The following is an 18861-nucleotide window of genomic DNA, read 5'->3' on the forward strand; positions in this document are numbered from 1 at the left end:
AGCCACGCTAGATTCTGAGCATCATATTTTCGAGTGATCCTTACAAGCAGGAACATGTCCAGAGGGGAAGGCAGATGACTGATGTGATAAGGGGACTAAAAATCCTATACTATGTAAGTCACTTGTTGGAACTAGTGGTAATGAACTCCAAAGGCTGTAAATTCTTGGTGGAAAAAGGGAGGGAGCAGCCTTGTTCAGGTTGGCAGTGTCCACAGACTGAATTAAGACCAGTGTGCTTTTATTATAAGGAGTCTTATTTAAGCCTCAGGAGCCATAGTGACTGCTCTCAACCCTTATGAAGCCATGTGGTGTAGCACCTCCACTTCACTTCATTCCCACTCCTCATCACCACCACATAGACAGGCATCCTCTGCTTTTCTAGAACAAGGCCGTCTCACTGGTCGTAGTCATAGTTCTAGTCTCATCAAAAGCTAGCAATCCCTATGTCCTCATTACAAAATCTTGGGAACAGAGAATTACATTGAACCAATTTGGACCAGTGTCTTTCCCATTCAATTAGCAGTAGCCGGTATCTATCCCTGCTCCAGTCAACTTGTCTAGCAGTGTAAACCTAGTGCCTCACAGGTGGGTTGGCTGTTCTCAAAGAGAAGAGGATTGGTGTGAGCTGAACACACAGCCTAAAAGATATCTATTACAGATTCTGCTCTCTCACCACACTCTGCTCTCTGGCAATCTCTTGCATGCCTACAGGCTCCCTACAAAAGACTCCCAAGTCAATCTAACTCCAGAATTGCATGTTCCAGCATTCACTGAGGCCTTCCTCACCTCCCTCTGCCTTAGATATTGCACTCTGCACTCCTAAAACACATTTAAATACCTACAGCCAGCAAGCCTCTTTGCCTTTACTGTTCCCTCTGGCTGAAATTCCTTTTGAGATACTTCTACTCTAAGGCCCAGTTCAGGTGACACCTCTTCTAGATAATCTTTCCTTCTGTTTCCCCATAGCTCCAGAATCAGTCACTCACTTCTCTTGCCTACTGTATCTTCTCTTTCTAGTTTAGTATTGACTGCTCTTTATTGAAATTATGAGATTGATATCTGTCTCCTGCACTGTTGTAAGCTCTATAAAGGGCACAGAGGAGCCCTCAAATATTTATTCAGTGAATAAATGTCAAGAGATGATTTGAAGCAAGAAGTAATAATTATTAAATAGTGAATCATTATCTACTTTATACTTCCAACTTCAAAAATACTTGTTTTTGAAGTACTTATTTTGTACTTAATAAGTACTTATTTCAAAAAAATTAGTTTTTGAAATATTTATTTTGTTTATTGTGGATCCAAGCTATCTATGAATGAAATATCTGTATATTTATATTTTTTTCAGAGACTCCTCAGACTCAACCAACTTTTTTTTTCCTAAATGAATAAGGTAATCCTTAAAAGTTCCCAGTAACAATCCAAATAGGACAAACCATAGATTTGCAGGTTCTTTTCTCTAACTAGAAAATCTAAATTTGCGGGAATATAACAACTATTTTCATCACAAATAGAAACTTGATTCCTAATTCACATTCCTACATATAAGAGATAAGAAGGAACTGCCTAACAGGTGGTCTGAATTTTTATTTTCTTGCCCCCACCTGTTGAGGGCAAGAATTTTCCCTCATCACCACCAGAATTCATTTCCTGTGGGTTCAGCTAATTGTCATTTGTGAACCATTTCATCTTTGTTTCCAGGCCTAAGCAGTTAATGGCAGTAACATTTTCTTTTGTCGTTTTCCCATCTTTTATTCAATGATCTGTAACGATAACTCTCAAACATTTAGTCCATACCAATCTTATGAATTGCTTACTTATTTCCATTCAACTCATGTCATTTTTCAGAAATGTCCACTGAGGAACTCCACGTGTGGCCTCTGGAAATGGATTTTTATAGTGCTATGTGCAGTGGAGGAGGAGTATATGAGTAGAGGAGAAATCCTGTGATTTTTTACTTATATCTTTTTAAATTCTGTTTGCAAATGAAGTTTTGAGGATACCTGTTCCCAATTTCAATTCTGCCAGACCACCTGACAGCTTCATTTCAGGTGGTGACAACCTATGAAACTGAGTGGAGTCAGTACTTAGAATGTGCAGCTGATCAAGGAGTTGGAACCAGTAATCCAGTTGAAACAGATCCCATTTGTTTTAAATACCCTTTAGCCAGGCAATTTCCAGATTGCCTTAGTTGTCAGTATAATTTTGGTTGAGTGAGCAGCTGTACTCTCATTTCCTAAATCTGGCCTTCATCACAGTCTGAAAAGCAGGTTTTGATAAAAATCAGTTTCCAAATGTAAGTAACCTGAGCCCTTGGTATGGGTAAAATGCCGTTCTTGGGGTGGGGGAAGTATTTTTGTAACAGCAGGGCCGAGTGGAGGTGTGAGAGTATGAGGCATTTTGGTGATAGGCTTTGGTCTGTATTGAACCAAATTAAAGTAGAACTGGTTGCTAATATGAAGGAACTTAGTGCTCACTCACAGGATCACTCACAGGATGGTAAGAATACATCTAGTTAGTTCTTTGTTTCCGAGATTTTGTTGTGACTCCTGTTGTCTCTTTGGTTTAAAAAAAACAAAAAAGGCTGGGCCGGCCCCATGGCTTAGTGGTTAAGTGCGCATGCTCCGCTGCTGGCAGCCCGGGTTCGGATCCCGGGCGCGCACCGACGCACCGCTTCTCCGGCCATGCTGAGGCCACGTCCCACGTACAGCAACTAGAAGGATGTGCACCTATGACATACAACTATCTACTGGGGCTTTGGGGGATAAATAAATAAATAAATAAATAGATAGATAGATAGATAGATAGATAGATAGATAGATAGAAAGGCAGCAGCAGCCCTGAGGCTCAATTTTGGTACCTACCATTCTTCTCTTCCTGCACCCCACCCCTAGAGGAGGTAGTTTGGTGTAATGGGAAGTCTGTCTTTGGAAAAGTAGTAAGGTTGAAACTCAGCTCCACCACTGACTCACTTTTTGACCTCAGGCAAATCGCTTTACTTTTCTGACCCTGGGCAAGTAACTTGATCTTCTTCTTAATAAAAATAAAGTACGTCAGAAAAATTAAAATGTTGAACTTCTTTTACTTTTCATGCAAGTTTTTATTTTGACAGTATGTCAGGATTACAGTTAATTCTCTTCTTAAAAAGCTTTGTTCTTATGTTTATAAGAACAAAGGAACTAATCCTAGTTAAAAAAATAAATATCTGCTTAAATCTGTTGCTTCTTCCTACAAAATGTTTCTCTGTCACTCTTGAATGGAGTGATACTACTAAATAAAATAGTACTTGATTTCTTTATCACTCACCTATTTTTAACTCAGTATGATTTTTGTTCTATCTAGTTTACTGAAACTGTTCTCAGTAATGACCTTTGAGTTTTTTCTTATTCCTCACACTTTTTGACCTGCATTGCATTTTACAGTGCTCTCTGTTTTTGTGAATCTCTTTTGTCCCTTATCCTTCTCATAATCATGGGTTTATATTCCACCTATTTCTCCTTTGATGATGTCACCTCACTCTCCTTCCCTGACTTCTTACCTGCCTTCCCCTCTCTGTCTCGGTTTTATGCTCCTGCTGCTTCTCCTCACATTCTCTTCCTCCTTGCAGTTCTAAACTGTTGCTGTATCTTCAACTCTTCCATGTGTTGATGACTCCCAAATTCTTCATTCTAGCCTTAACTGTTGTCCCCTAAATAACTGCCTTTGGAATATTTCTGCTTGACTTGCCCATCATCCTCTCTTAAACTAAAGCCATTGATTTTGTTCCTCGCTCAGCTTTTGCCTTCCTCTTTTCTGTTAGCGATACCACATTTCTCACAGCCATGTTGGTTTAGAACCTTGAGTTCATCTTTGACACTTTCCTATCCCCTCCTCCCCTCTCCCTCCCTCTGGATCTAGTTAACAAGCACTCTTTAGGCTCCCTAAGCTTTCTTTTCACTTCCTTCAGCCGTTCTTTACCATTTCTGTTACGTAGATGCCCCTGCTATCCATCTTGTTGCAACCTGCACATCATGGTGAGATTAATATTCCTAAAATACTGCCTTGATCCAGACATATTTCTGTTTAAAGATCTCAGTAGCCTTTTATCAGTAGAATAAAATCTACTGCAGTCTATTCCAAACCAGTTTTCTAGACTTCTCTGACCATTCTGCTATAAGATCTCTCTACTTAGACTATAATAACCTATGCAGTTCCCACACACACGTTGTATTTGTTTTCCTTCCTTTTGCCATTGCTGATATCATTTCCCTTTGCTAAAGTGCCCTATTATCTTTTGTTTTCACCCTTTTTATTGTGAAATATAACACTTAGATAAAAGTACATAAAACACAAATTTATAGCTTAATGAATCAATATAAAGTAATCATCACCCAAGTCAAGAAGTAGAACGTTGCCAGGATCCAAAAGCTCCTCTCTCCCCCAGCACTCTGCTCACTGTATGTCTCTTTCCCCTCTGTGCCTGTTTTTTTTTTTTTGTTGTTGTTGTTTTAACTTATTTAATATAAATGGGGTCCTACAGTATGTATCCTTTTTTTTTTCTGTTTTCTTTTATCCAACATTGTTTGTATGACTTGTCCATGTTGTTGCAGTAGTTCAAATATCTTTACTGCTGTATAGTAGAGAGTTGTACAAATTACACTATTTATGTATGGTAATGTTGATGAATATTAGGGTTTATTTGGGTTATTTTTAATTTGGGCCTTTTACAAAGCATGCCGTTAATGAACATCTTTGGATTTGTCTCCTAATACACATGTGCATGCATTTCTGTTGGGTCTATACCTAGGTATTTCTTCAACTTTAATAATGACACACTGTTTTCCTTAATAATTATACCAATAAACACTTCTACCAATGGTACATGAAAGTTAGGTTTTCCAAACTGCTACCATAACTTGAAGTCTTTTTTTATTTTTAGCCATTTTAATGGATATTCAATAGTATATCATTGTGGTTTTAATTTGCGTGTCCTTGATTACTGATAGATTTGAACATGTTTTCATAAGTTTATTGATTATGTGGATAGCTTCCTTTGTGAAATGCCTAAGTCTCTTACCTCGTTTTCTACTGGGTTGCTTTTTTCTTATTGATGTATAGGTATTTTACATATTTTGGATATGAGCTCTTTGTAGGTTGTATGTATTGCATATGTCTTTTCCCACACTGTGGCTTGCCTTTTTACTCTCTTAAAGTTCTTAAATTTAATGTAGTCCAATTTTATTGTTTTCCTTTATATATTAGTGCTTTCCATGGCCTGTTTTAAAAATCTTTTCCTAACCCAAGATCATGATGATGTTATCTTCTTTATTATCTTCTGAGAGGTATATTATTTTGCTTTTGATATTTGGATTTTCAGTCTACTTGGAATTAAATACTTTACATGATGTGAGGTAGGATCAAGTTTCATTTTTTTTCCATATAGATATCTTATTGTCTCAACACTATTCATTGAAAAAACTCATCTTTTCCTCACTGCTCTGCAGTGGCATCTTTATTAAAAATTAAATATCCATATATACATGGTTATTTTGTAGGATTCTCCATTCAATTCCTTTGGTCTGTTTGTCTATCATTGAGCCACTAAAACATATCTTAATTACTATAGCTTTCAATGAATATTGATATATAGTAGATCGTCTTATTGTTTTTCTTAAGTATCGTGCTATTTTTATTCTTTTGCATTTCCATATACATTTTAGAATCAGCTCTTCAAGTTATACACACACACACACACACACACACACACACACACACACACAGAGTTGGGATTTTGCTGAATCTCTAGATCTTTTCAGTAGTAACTCTTCCAATCTGTGAGCATAGTGTATCTTTCCATTTACTGAAATCTTCCTCAATTTATCTTAGAAATATTTTATATTAAATAATATAATTTCTTCATAGAGATCTTATATGTCTTTATTAGATTGCATCCTAGCTATTTTATATTTCTTGTTGCTATTGTAAATGACATCTTTTAAAAATTTCATTTCTGTTTGTGGCTGATGTAGAAATATGGTTAGTTTTTGTCTATTTCTTATTTTACTGCGCTGGCTAGAACCTCCAGTACAATGTTGAATGAAGGTGTTGATAATGGGCCATCCTTATCTTACTTCCAATCTCATAAGAAAAGCTTTTTTTAAGCATTTCACCATTAAGTTTCTTTAGATAACTTTTATCATATTACACAGGTTTTTTTCTTCTTCCTAGTTTGCTAAGAATTGAGTAATAATAATAATGTTGAATTCTATGAAAGCCTTTTCCTTTTTTCCTTAAAGCACTATTTATTGCTTTTTTTTAAGATGGATTTTTTTAGACAAAATACTTCCCAGGATGTTCCATAAAATCGCAAATTTTATCAGGTTCTAATCTTACAGAAAACGTATCTTTAATAACAACAGCACAACTAACATTTATTGTGTATTTACCTTATATTATGCATTGTATTAAGCAGTATAGTGTAATGAGAAAGGTCTCAGATCCTGGTGCAAAATTGTCTGCTTAGAATCCTGGCTCTGCTACCTGCTAGCTATGGTGACCTTGGGCATAGTATTTCTTATTCTATGCGTGCCTCAGTTTTCTCATTTGCAAAATGGAGATAATAGTAGTATCTACTAAATAGAGTTGTGAGGAATGAGTGAGTTTTATTAGATGTGATATGTGTAGAACGGAACTTGTTACATAATCGGCACCAGGTACATGTTAGCTATTATCATTGTATATCTATATTATTTATTCCCTAGCAACTCCATGTGGTGAGAACTATTGTTATCACTATTTTACAATTGATAGAACTGAGTCATGTGCCCACAGTTACAAAGCTAGGAAGTGGCCGGGCTGGAATTCATAGCCAGTGTGTCTTAACTACTAAGCCAGTGTATTTCAAACTTTTTACACTTTGATCCATATAGTACATTGTGATTCAGTACTCCACCGCACACATGTACACACAGACGCACAAATGCACACACTTTAATTGAAAGAAAAGTTTCACAATATTTTACCTTTACTACATGTCATGCACTTTGATGCTATATTTTCTATTTCATTTCTTCCAAAAATGCTAGTCATAATGCTATGGATTATTGTAATTTGGAAGACACTGCACTAAGCCATATAATTTATTCATTTATTGTTCATTCATTCATTCAACAAAATGAACATCTCTCTGTAGCAAACATGGTGCCAGATGTTACTGTTAATGTCTTTGATTGAGACTTAACTTGTAATGTAACCTTGGTTAGGTGTAACTAAGGGGTCCTGCCACTTTTATAACACAAGAACCTAAGTATTGTAAAATTTTGATCAGATTGATGACCAGATTCATTTATAAATATCTGTTTTCCTTAACTTATTGTTCCTGCGAAATGATGTAGAGATGGGAATATCCATTTATTTGAGTAGACACATGTCACTGGTGCTCTAAAGAGACACCTGCTTCCAATTGTTATTAATCTTCTAGGCCAACCATATCAACTGCTTTATTCATCGTTTTCATTATTTCCTTTGAATTTGACATTTCTGCCTCTGAAAATTCATCTGTGTCCGTAGAGACCCTAAGCGAGCTCCGTATCTGCTCTTATCTATCTCAGCAGGACTCTTAAAATTTGAAGAAATGAAATATAGTATAATAGTTCCTATTACCTGCACTAGAACAACTTCTGATTTAAAAAAAATTAAGATCGTTGCTAAGGTTTGGAAGACTATAGCAAAGACGAGCATGTTGTCTCTTTTCTAATAATGCTCATGTATGGATACATTTATTTATCATGAGTAACCAGCAAACTCCTTCTAGAACATTTTGCAGGAACAATATTGTGGGCAGATCATGACTCTCTTACATATGGAGAGTAGGACATAACCTGACATTATATCTGTGGATATTTCTGTGTAACTCATCTTGATAGTCTTGCTGAAGCTTAGTAAACTATATTGGCTATTTTAGAAAGGAATGAGATTCTTCTCAGAGGTAACCCAAGTTGGAGAGAGGTTTCCAGCTCCAAATTTAAGACATGACTTCATATGCCAATTGTTTCTTCTTCTTCTTTCTTTTTTTTTTTTTTTTTTGTGAGGCGATCAGCCCTGTGCTAACATCTGCCAATCCTCCTCTTTTTTTGCTGAGGAAGACTGGCCCTGGGCTAACATCCATGCCCATCTTCCTCTACTTTATATGGGACGCTGCCACAGCATGGCTTGACAAGCGGTGCATTGGTGCACGCCTGGGGTTCCGAACCTGCGAACCCCGGGCCACTGCAGCGGAAGGTGCACACTCTAACCGCTTGCGCCACTGGGCAGGCCCGCCAATTGTTTCTTCTGCCTGTACCCTCCTTTACTTTCACTTGTCTAAATGGTAGTCATGCTTCAGAACTCACCTTCTCCAGGAAGTCTGTCATTACCTTCCACTGCCGCCAGACTGACTGAATACTCCTCCTCTGTGCTAATGTAATTTTAAAAAGTTTTTTAGGTTAAAAAAAAAAGACAAAAGACATTAAGCAACAACATTGTCTAGTACTTGAGAGTTTGCAAAGCTATTTTATTCTAATAGAGACCACAAGGAAGCTAAAGCTTTATGTCATTTATAGGTAATCTGTTAACTCATTGATTCTCACACCAGTTCTTTGAAGAAGGTAATATTATCCACATTTTATAGACTAGAAACTGAGGTACCACTGGCGAGGTTAAGAAACTTTCCAAAGTCATACAGCTAGCAAGTGACAGAGCCTAGATTTGAACCCAAGGAATTTCACTCTAGAGTCCAAGTTCTTTTTTTTATTTTCTTGGTGAGGAAGATCAGCCCTGAGCTAACATCCATGCCAGTCCTCTTTTTGCTGAGGAAGACCAGCCCTGAGCTAACATCTATTGCCAATCCTCCTCCTTTTTTTCCCTTTTTCTCCCCAAAGCCCCAGTAGATAGTTGTATGTCATAGTTGCACATCCTTCTAGTTGCTGTATGTGGGACGCGGCCTCAGCATGGCCGGACAAGCAGTGTGTCGGTGCCTGCCCAGGATCCAAACCAGGGCCGCCAGTAGCGGAGTGTGCGCACCCAACCGCTAAGCCATGGGGCTGGCTCCTAGAGTCCAAGTTCTTACTCTCTGTGTTCTATTGGCTCTGCGCAAGAAATCTGTAGAGCTGGCGTCTTACAGCTACATCTGTAGAGCTCTTTCCTTTCCATCCCTGAGTTGAGACTTACCTTGCCATGGGTCCTGGGATCAACCCAACCCTGTTCCCTTGACTACCAGGCAGATCTGTTCACCTAATCCCAATTTCCTCAATTAAAGTTGAAAAGTTTAGGGCCGGCTCCGTGGCTTAGCGGTTAAGTGCGCGCGCTCTGATGCTGGCGGCCTGGGTTCGGATCCCGGGAGCGCCCCGAGGCACCACTTCTCCGTCCAACGTGAGGCCGAGTCCCACGTACAGCAACTAAAAGGATGTGAACCTATGACATACAACTGTCTGCTGGGGCTTTGGGGGGAAAAAAACTGAATAAATAAAATCTTAAAAAAAAAAAAAAAAGTTGAAAAGTTTAAAGTTCTTAAAGACTGTCTTAGTTTCCACCCTCTTCTCTTCTCTTCTTCTTGGGGAGGGGAGCAAGAGAGGAAGATTCCAATAGTTTTTTACTTTAATGTTTGATTTTTCCCTTTATTCATCAATTTTCAGAATAATGAATTGGTGTCCTAGCAACCTCCAATAGTAACTAATGAGATTTTTCTTTTTAATCTTATTATGAATGCATTGATTTTTATATTTGAAGTATTTTTAATTCATTACCACCATTATTCTTTTTGATGCATAGGTTGCTCCATTTTAGGCCAGTGAGAGGCTTTTTATGTTGTTTCTTGTATCCTTTTGACGTGACCCCATTATTAGCCTTGGGTAGCACAAGACTCATCCTGTATATATTTTGCGTCAAACTGGGAATCAGCCGTTTCTCTAAGAAGTCCTGGCTCCTGTTCATAGGAATGGTATTTTTAAAGTTCACAGGTACTCCTGTGTACTTCTGGTACTCCTGATCAAGACAAACATTCAGTTTCTCTGATAAATTAGTAAGAGTCTTCTCTCTCCTACACTATTTTTTACCCATTGCTGTGTTTGTAGATAGCAAACTACTTTGTTCAGAGTTTCAAATACCTATCATTTTTCAAACTCTAAGCTTTTTATCAACTCCTCTGTCTCTTATCTTACTGACTTATGAGCACTGCAGTTACTATGAGCCATAGTCTCCACTTTAAAGTATTTATTTGCTTCATTTTCTTGCTATTATATTTTAGGTGGAATAATACAGATTAAGAACATTGAATTAATATATTAAGAGTGCTGAATTTAGGAATGGTTGTGAAGATTTCCTTTGTGTTAGGCTTACCAGTCGGAGAATGTAGGTGTAATGAATCTGGAATTTCACTGAGGCATGTGACATAGTTGTCTATGATATCTTTGTGTATAAGATAGAGAAATGCAGGCCAGACTAGCGTGTCTGGCCTAATTAAGAAACAAAACTAGTTGGACAACTATTTCCAGAATGATAATAGTTAAATCAGATTGGAGAAGGGGCTCCAACAGTTTGCCTGAAGGCCCCATTCTGTTTAATGTTCTTTTAAGGATAGAAATGAAAATAATCTAATGCTGGCCATACATGGAGAAAAGAAGGAGGGAGAAATAACTAACATACTGGGTAGCGGGACTGGATCTCCAAAGATTTGAATAGACCAGAATGACATATAGAATTTATTATATGAAGATAAAATTGATCAAGGACAAATGTAATGTCCTACTCTTGGGTTCAACATTCACCTTCCCAAAAATGGAGTAAGAAAGACATGGGTTAATGGTATGTGTGATAAATACTTCAGGTTTTAGATGCCTGTGAACCAGATGTGAATTAAGTGTAGGGAGAATTGGAAATACAGCAGTCTTAGAATTAGAAGGTCTTGAATTCTAATTTTACTTCCACTCCTGACTGGTTGTATAACCAAGATTATATTTCTTTGCCTCTTTAAGCTTCAGTTGTCCCATTATAAAATGTGTAACATTTTTATAGCATCAGTAATTATAAAATACTGTGTGTTTACTGGTGTTGATAGCTGCAGAAACATATATGCCAAGCTAATTGAATCTTAAATTATATTAAGAAAAACAAACCACTCAGTTCTGGATACTTTGTTTTAAGAGAGATTTTAATACTATATGATTCATTAAGAATAAGAAATGAAAGAAGAAAAAATTTACGGTTGGGAACCACATTTATTTTTAAATCTCTGCATGGTTGGTACATGAACTAGGTTAGATTATACATTTATTTTTTGCCCATGAGCACATAACTCAGGGCAATGGGGAAAGCTTCAGGTTAACAGAGTTTGACTCAGTGTAAAGAAAAGCTTTTGAACCATTAAAACTGTCTAAAATGGAATGAATGGAATGAAGTACCTTATTGAGTCACTAGAGATGTGCATGTAGAGTGTGGGGCAACCTCTTGTCTTGGAATATTGTAGAGGGAATTCATGCCTCGGGTAAAGGTCTGTTCAAGGCAATTTCTAAGGCACTTTCTAACTCTAGGATTCGAGGTTCCATAATATGGGGACAGTGATACCTCTCACAGTTATTGTGATGAATAAATAAAACTACATGTAAAAACTTCTTGGCCGTTGCATGGTACACAGTTGGTACTCACTAAATGTTCTTTTTTTTTTTTTTTTAAAGATTTTATTTATTTATTTTTCCCCCCCAAAGCCCCAGTAGATAGTTGTATGTCATAGCTGCACATCCTTCTAGTTGCTGTATGTGGGACGCGGCCTCAGCATGACGGGAGAAGCGGTGCGTCGGTGCGCGCCCGGGATCGGAACCCAGGCCGCCAGCAGCGGAGCGCGCGCACGCAACCGCTAAGCCACGGGGCCGGCCCGTTACTCACTAAATGTTCTTTGTCGTATCTATAAGATAAGACTCATCCTTGCCCTGGCCTGGTACAAGTGAGATAATGAATGTAAACATGCATTAAACACCTTTCAAGTCCTTTACAAGAATAGGATGTGTAGGAGAAGCTATATCTGACAGCTGGCCAGGCACCATTAGGGGTATTTTCCTTCAATTTGTTCATTTACAAAGGAAGACCTTGGCTTTTTAGCTTTTGGGTTTTTTAAATCCAAGTAGGGAAGGGCCTGACTTACTTGCGTATAGAATGGGTAGATTTGCCTTGCTCTGGCCACAGAATGTGATGGTTATGTGCATAGAGTTTGGGGGTTCCAGCCCGTAGCTCCTTGTCTTACTAGCTGGGTAACTGTTGGAAAGTGATTATCACCTCGTGAGCTTTAATTGCCTCATCTGTAAAATAAGGGTACCTCATTTAGGTTTGTTGTGATGATTCAGCATAATAATGTATGTTAAGTGCTTGGCACAGAGCCTGGCACCCAAGTGCTCAGTTAACAGTAGCTTCTCCTGTTAATGTGGTCTTTTTCCACATGCCGTGAGAGAAGTTTTCCAAATGCTTCTTTGAAGGGCTACAAGGTGGATCAGGAGAGGGCCTTTCTCTTGTGTCTGTGAGAAACTTCCTTCCGAATTAGTTCCTGGTCTCTGGCTTAGAGCATTGCTGTTTATAGAAACAGAACATGGCAATAAGAATAGCTGTGGCCAGACAGAGAAGCAGTCATAGGCCTCAAAGGGAATCTAGTCTCTTTGTGCCCATCAGTGGAGAAATATTCCCCTCTTTGATCTCATGTGGCCTTTTTCACTCTCATGAAGAGAATAAGCGGTGTTACAAGACATGAGCAGATTCTTAACAGGTCTGTATTTGATTGTTGTTCCCTGGGTCCTTTGTCCTGGATCCAGATGCAGCAGACAATGCCATACGAATGCTTTATGAGGAGGAGGTGATTGAACTCCAGTTGTGATATTGGCAGATTAGGGTCAGCTACTTCCTAAATGGACAAATTACTTCACTTTTATTGAGAGCTCCATTTTCTCATTTACAAAATGGTTATAATGATTATACCCACCTTTGGGATTATGAGAATTACACGACACAACCAAACCAAAAGCACAGTGCCTAGTTGTGGTAGGTGCTCAGTGAGATCATATCCATGAAGAAGGGAAGGTGCGTTTCTTGTAGATATTGATTAATTATAACTATTTTTAAATTTATTCTAGTAGAGTGCTGGTTTATATTTTAAGGTGTTTATGTATATATATAGAGTAGAATATTGAAGATTATAATTTAAAATGAGAAAATTTAGATTTTTCTGTAGTCAGTCGTGATTTCCCAACAGTGTTCCATGCTCTATTTCCAAGCCCTTTGAGCACCTCAAGCCCAGCACTCGAGGAAATCCCAAACCACACATGGTGAGTGCTACTTTTGTGCCATTCATTATGCTTGTTTGGCCTTTTCTAGTTTAGTTTTGAATTTGCTATTGTAACTTTGCTGTAATGTTCACCTGGAGCTTCTTTTGCATTTTTAAAAGGAAAAGTAAAAGAATGCTTTATTACACCAGAGCCATTTTTATAGGCTATTTTAGCCAGGTTTCTTTTAGTTGCAAATAACAGAAACTCATTTAAGTTAGCTTAAGAAAAAAAAAAGAAAAAAAAGATTGTATTACAAGAACATGAGAATGTCAATTTGTCACAATTTGTCAACTTGCCCACAGTTACAAAGTGCATCCAAGCCTTAGAAAGGCTTACAAAGGTCTGTAACTAGGAACTGTAGAGTCCTCAAGAACCTAGGCAATTCCTCTTTCTTTGTCTATCTTTCTCTATTTCCCTAGCTGTGTGGTTTCATATATCTGCTTCTCTCTGCATACCTACTGTTTACTGTGTGACTTTGGGCAACAGCCTTAATATATCTGTTTCCCTGTAGGAAAAAAAAAATACGTTAGTTTCCTGTGCTGATGTTGAAAATTATCAATGTTGAAAATTACCGCAAACTGGGTGGCTTAAAACAACAGAAATTAGGGGCCGGCCCCGTGGCATAGCGGTTAAATGCGCGCACTCCGCTGCTGGCGGCCCGGGTTCCGATCCCAGGCACGCACTGACACATCGCTTGTCAGGCCATGCTGTGGCGGCGTCCCATATAAAGTGGAGGAAGATGGGCACAGATGTTAGCCCAGGGCCAGTCTTCCTCAGCAAAAAGAGGAGGATTGGCATGGATGTTAGCTCAGGGCTGATCTTCCTCACATAAATAAAAAAACCAGAAATGTATTCTTTCATAGTTCTGGAAGCCAGAAGTCCAAAAGCAGTATCACTGGGCTGAAATGAAAGAGTGGGCAGAGCCATGCTGCTTCCAGAGGCTCTAGAGGAGAATCCATTCCTTGCCTTTTCCAGCTTATAGTGGCTGCTGGTATTCCTTGGCTTGTGGCTGACTTCTGCCTCTGTCTTCACATCACCTTCTCCACTATGTGTGTGTGTGTGTGTGTGTTTGTTTGTTCTCTTATGTCTATATCAAATCTCCCTCTGCCTCTCTCTTATAAAGACATGTGTAATTGCAAGTAGTGCCCACCCTTTATGGTCCAGAATAATCTCCCTAACTCAGGATCCTTAATTTGATCACATCTGCAAAGACCCTCTTCCTTACAAGATAACATTTACAGGTTCCAGGGATTAGGACCTGATATCTTAGGGTGGCCGTTATTCAGCCTACTACAAATGAGATTATAAAGACATATCTCAAAGTTGGTATATAATAAAGACTTCATAAATGCCAGCCTCCATCCGTCTCTACATCACTCCTTCTCTACATGCCCCTCCTTCAACATTGCCTTCAAATGCTTTTCTTTCTGATGAATGTCTCTATCACATTATTGTGGATCTGTTAGGGTATAATGATAATGAAAATAATAGCTGTCATTTATTAAATGTCTGTTGTAGCCTGAGCCCTGTGCTGAGTACTTTAACCATGGTATATAGGTACCCTTATAATCCACATTTTACAGATGAGAGAAACTAGACTCAGGTAGCTGAAGTAACTTAATTTGCCCAGTTTTACCCAGCTGGTAAGTGTCAGAATTGGCGTTCAAATAAGGATCTCGCTAATTCTAAGAGCTATGTTCTTAATCGTTATACCTTACCTGTTATTCAGGAGTCAGGTTCAAATCTCTGTTTTCCTGCTTTGGCATCTAACCAAAATCTTTCCTGGAGGTTTCTTGCACCTGCTAGCAAGGTTAGCAAGGTCTGACATCACAGTTCACCAAGGTACTTTTTTGTCATATGCCTGCTCTTTGGCATTGCTTGGTCCTGAGTAAGTAGGAATTTGAGGGAAGAGCAAGTGGAGAGCTATATTCCAGCCTGAATTTCCTCTTTGACTAGCCTGTTTGTTGCTAGGCAGTGAGTTTCTTGGCTGTGGGGATCATGATGATTTATTACTGAATTCCTAGTACCTACCACAGGGCTTGGGCACAGAGTCCTACTAGAATGTCAGCTTCACTTCACCAGGGACTTGTATTTGCTGTTGTATGCATGCCTTACAACAGTGCCTAGAATAGAATAATTGCTCAATATATGTCTGTTGGATAGATGGATGGATGGATGGCTTAGCTGGGCATGGTTAAAGCTTCTTCACTTGTTAACAATTACAACTGTCATTTATTGGGTGTATACCATGTGCTGGGCACTTACATACATTGTCAGTAATCCTTACCACCTTCCTACAGGGTAGAAGTGATGGGCTGTGGCTGAGAAAGGTAAGGGAGAGAGAGGAATCAAAGATATCTCCCAGGTTTCTGACGTGGATACTGGTCCAAGTGATAATGAAACCCAGGGGGAGGAGCATGAGTTCTTTTTTAGATAGGCTATGTTTATGGTATCTGCAGGTCTGTTCCTAGGACAAGGGCTCTAAAGATGCCCCCTGTTTGCCAGTTAGCCTGGAGAGGGGATGTTCTTGATCTACCCAGAACAAAGTTGCTTGTTTTAGAACTGCAGGCTTAAAGCCAGTATTTCCACTGTGTTCTAACTTGAATATGTTCAGTTTCTGTTCCAGATGATCGGGCTGAACAACGAACCTGTCTCATTTGTGGGGACCGTGCCACAGGCTTGCACTATGGAATCATCTCCTGTGAGGGCTGCAAAGGATTTTTTAAGCGGAGCATTTGCAACAAGCGGGTATATCGGTGCAGTCGTGACAAGAACTGTGTCATGTCTCGGAAGCAGAGGAACAGGTGCCAGTACTGCCGCCTGCTCAAGTGCCTCCAGATGGGGATGAACCGGAAGGGTGAGTGGTGCTTGGGGCTCTACTATCCACCCTTTACCCATCACTTTACCTTTAGTGTCAGCTATTAAGACTTGGAGTTATTCGTTTTCCAAGCCTGCACTATATGCCAGGCTTTGTACTGTGTACTCATAACCCAAAAATGAATCTGGTGCAGTTCTTGCCTACAGGGATCTCCCAGACTAGGTGGGGAGAAAGACTGGTGAGATGTTAAGGATTCTGTGAGAATGAATGCACAGTCTCCATGTGGCAAGACCTCAATTAACAATCAAGGCCTAAATGGAATTAATATTTTATAATCAGGTGGAAAGGATCTGAAGGAAGGGAGAGAAAGTAATGGCACGGATAGGAAGATGTGGGAGAAGCTTACCTGATAGGAGTTGGTGACATACTGGGTATTGGGCAGCACCAGAAGTTGAGGTTGAAGATCTGGATGAATAGTAATGGCCCTACCAGGAGAAAAAGTCAGGCTAAAAAGCTGGGTGGGGGAAAATGTTAGCCTTGGCAATGCTGAGATTGAGGTAGCTAAGAAAGACACACACAGGTGTCCACCAAGGAAGTTGGATATGTAGGATGACAACTGAGGTGAAGAGTCCTGTCTGTAAGTAGAAGTTTGTGAAGCTGTTGGCACAGCAGTGGTCAAGTTTTGTTAGTGGGTAGAAATCACCCAAAGAGAAAATTTGGAGACAGAAGAGAAGAGAGCCAGTGTCAGAACTCTAGCAGTATTCTCATGGAGGGGGGAGAGTAGTGCAGTGTAGTTCAATAGAAAGAATCTCTGGAGGCAGAGATTGGTGACAGACTAGCTCCTTGACCTTGTCTGTTGGGCAGTTTGCTTTATGTCTCAGATGCTCAGTTATCTCACCTTTAAAATGCTATGATAGGGCCGGCTCCGTGGCTTAGCGGTTAAGTGCGTGCGCTCTGATGCTGGCAGCCCGGGTTCGGATCCCGGGCGCGCCCCAAGGCACCACTTCTCCGTCCAACGCGAGGCCGAGTCCCACGTACAGCAACTAGAAGGATGTGAACCTACGACATACAACTATCTACTGCGGCTTTGGGGGGAAAAACATGAATAAATAAAATCTTTAAAAAAAAAAAAAAAAATGCTATGATAATACTTACCTTTCAGAGTTCCCTAGAGGATTAAACATGACATTGTATATAAAATACCCAACAAGGTATTAGGGGTTCATAGTAGTAGTGCGCTGGGTAAGGGTTAATTAGATTTAGTGAACTGTTCAAATTGTTTTTGTACCATTAACGAAGGCAGACATCCAGATATACTGCAGACTGTTTTTTTTGTGTGTGGGATAAGAAGAATCTTTTGAAAACTTGCCCATTATGAAGAAAGGTAAGAGAGATATAGAAGGGCATTTAGATAAATTTAGGTCATTTATAATTTATTTATAATACTAATATTTATTAAGCACTATGTGTAACAAAAACTCTTATACACTTTCTATGCATTATCTATGCATTATTTCTATGCATTATCTTATTGAAGACACGTAACAACCCTATTATTAACTATTACCCTCAGTTTACAGATGCAGCTTAGGGAGGTAAAACGACTTACCAGTAGTTAGTTTAGTGGTGGTTATGTTGACAGTTAAGTTGTTAAATTGTAATTTGTTATTAAGCAGAGCTTGTGCCTAACCACATGGACAATGTGCTGCTTCACATGTCTACCGTATGACTTAGCTATTTGCATGTTGGAATGTCCTATGTCTACTGGATGATAAATACCTATAATAGGGCATTGAAACTTTTACCAACATTGTCCTGTCTGTGTTTCTAACCTCATCTTCTGTCCAGAACTTACTTACTGTGCCTCAAGCGTGCCTTGCACTGTCCTGCCTGTGCTCGACTTCTTTCCTCTACCTAGAAATCCTCTCCCTTCCCCGCTTTGAGTTTCCTCTTACAGACATCTTTCCCTGCCACCAATACCAAACAAGTAATGTCTTGAAGAGAGAGTCTGTGATCATCTTCCCACCTTCATCTGATTTGGTTTTGGTGTCCAGTTTTCTCATCTCCCTTTGTTGCTCTCACTGTGAGTATTTTATCAAAGCATATTTATGAGTTGCCTTTTTGACTACTCTCTCTGATGAATTATCGTGCTTATTCAGTTGGAATGAGATTCTGAGGCTTTCAGCCAAACTTGCCTGTTTCAGGGAAGAAGCTTAACGTCATAACCTCTCTTACCATAGCCAGTGGAAAATGACACATAGGGTGTAAGGGATGGAGAGCTAGCTGCCTTCCGAGCTCATTTTGCGTGCAGAGCAGGCAGGCTCAGTTGCCTGGTGAGGGCTGCCTCTCAGAGAGAAACCCTGCCACCTCCTGGTTGGTGCTGAGAAAGCAGAATTAAAACTGCAGTTGCCATTGGAATATTTTTGGGGTGACGGAACTGTTTTGTATGGAACTATGGTTGGTGTTCGACACATAATTTTATGCATTTGTCAAAACCTATAGAACTATACACCACAAAAGAAGTGAATTTTACTGTAGATAATTTTTTTAAAGCAACCATTATGTGGGGGGAAGAGATAGAATTCAGATTGTGATGAATGAATCTAATTGATGTTACAAATAAATCACATGGCCACACTGAAGGGAATGGGGAAGAAAGGAGCTGACCTTGGAGAACAGTGTTTTGACTATATACTATAAGGCCAAAGACAAACAGAACGGTAT

The 18861-nt window shown here is 39.2% G+C and overlaps 1 protein-coding gene across 7 annotated transcripts in view; it reads left to right on the forward strand.

The window, feature by feature from the left end:
- Positions 1–18861, forward strand: part of NR6A1 (nuclear receptor subfamily 6 group A member 1) — a 217502-nt gene that overhangs the window by 167000 nt on the left and 31641 nt on the right. For all 7 annotated transcript variants that reach the window (XM_087419108.1, XM_087419103.1, XM_087419104.1 and 4 more), the window contains one exon: positions 15934–16176. In XM_087419108.1, coding sequence (XP_087275234.1) covers positions 15934–16176 — 243 coding nt within the window. The remainder of the gene's footprint in view (positions 1–15933; positions 16177–18861) is intronic.

The sequence above is a fragment of the Ceratotherium simum genome, chromosome 29 (genome assembly GCF_057802395.1).
Source record: "Ceratotherium simum simum isolate JZ-2026a chromosome 29, ASM5780239v1, whole genome shotgun sequence".
Taxonomy (NCBI): domain Eukaryota; kingdom Metazoa; phylum Chordata; class Mammalia; order Perissodactyla; family Rhinocerotidae; genus Ceratotherium; species Ceratotherium simum.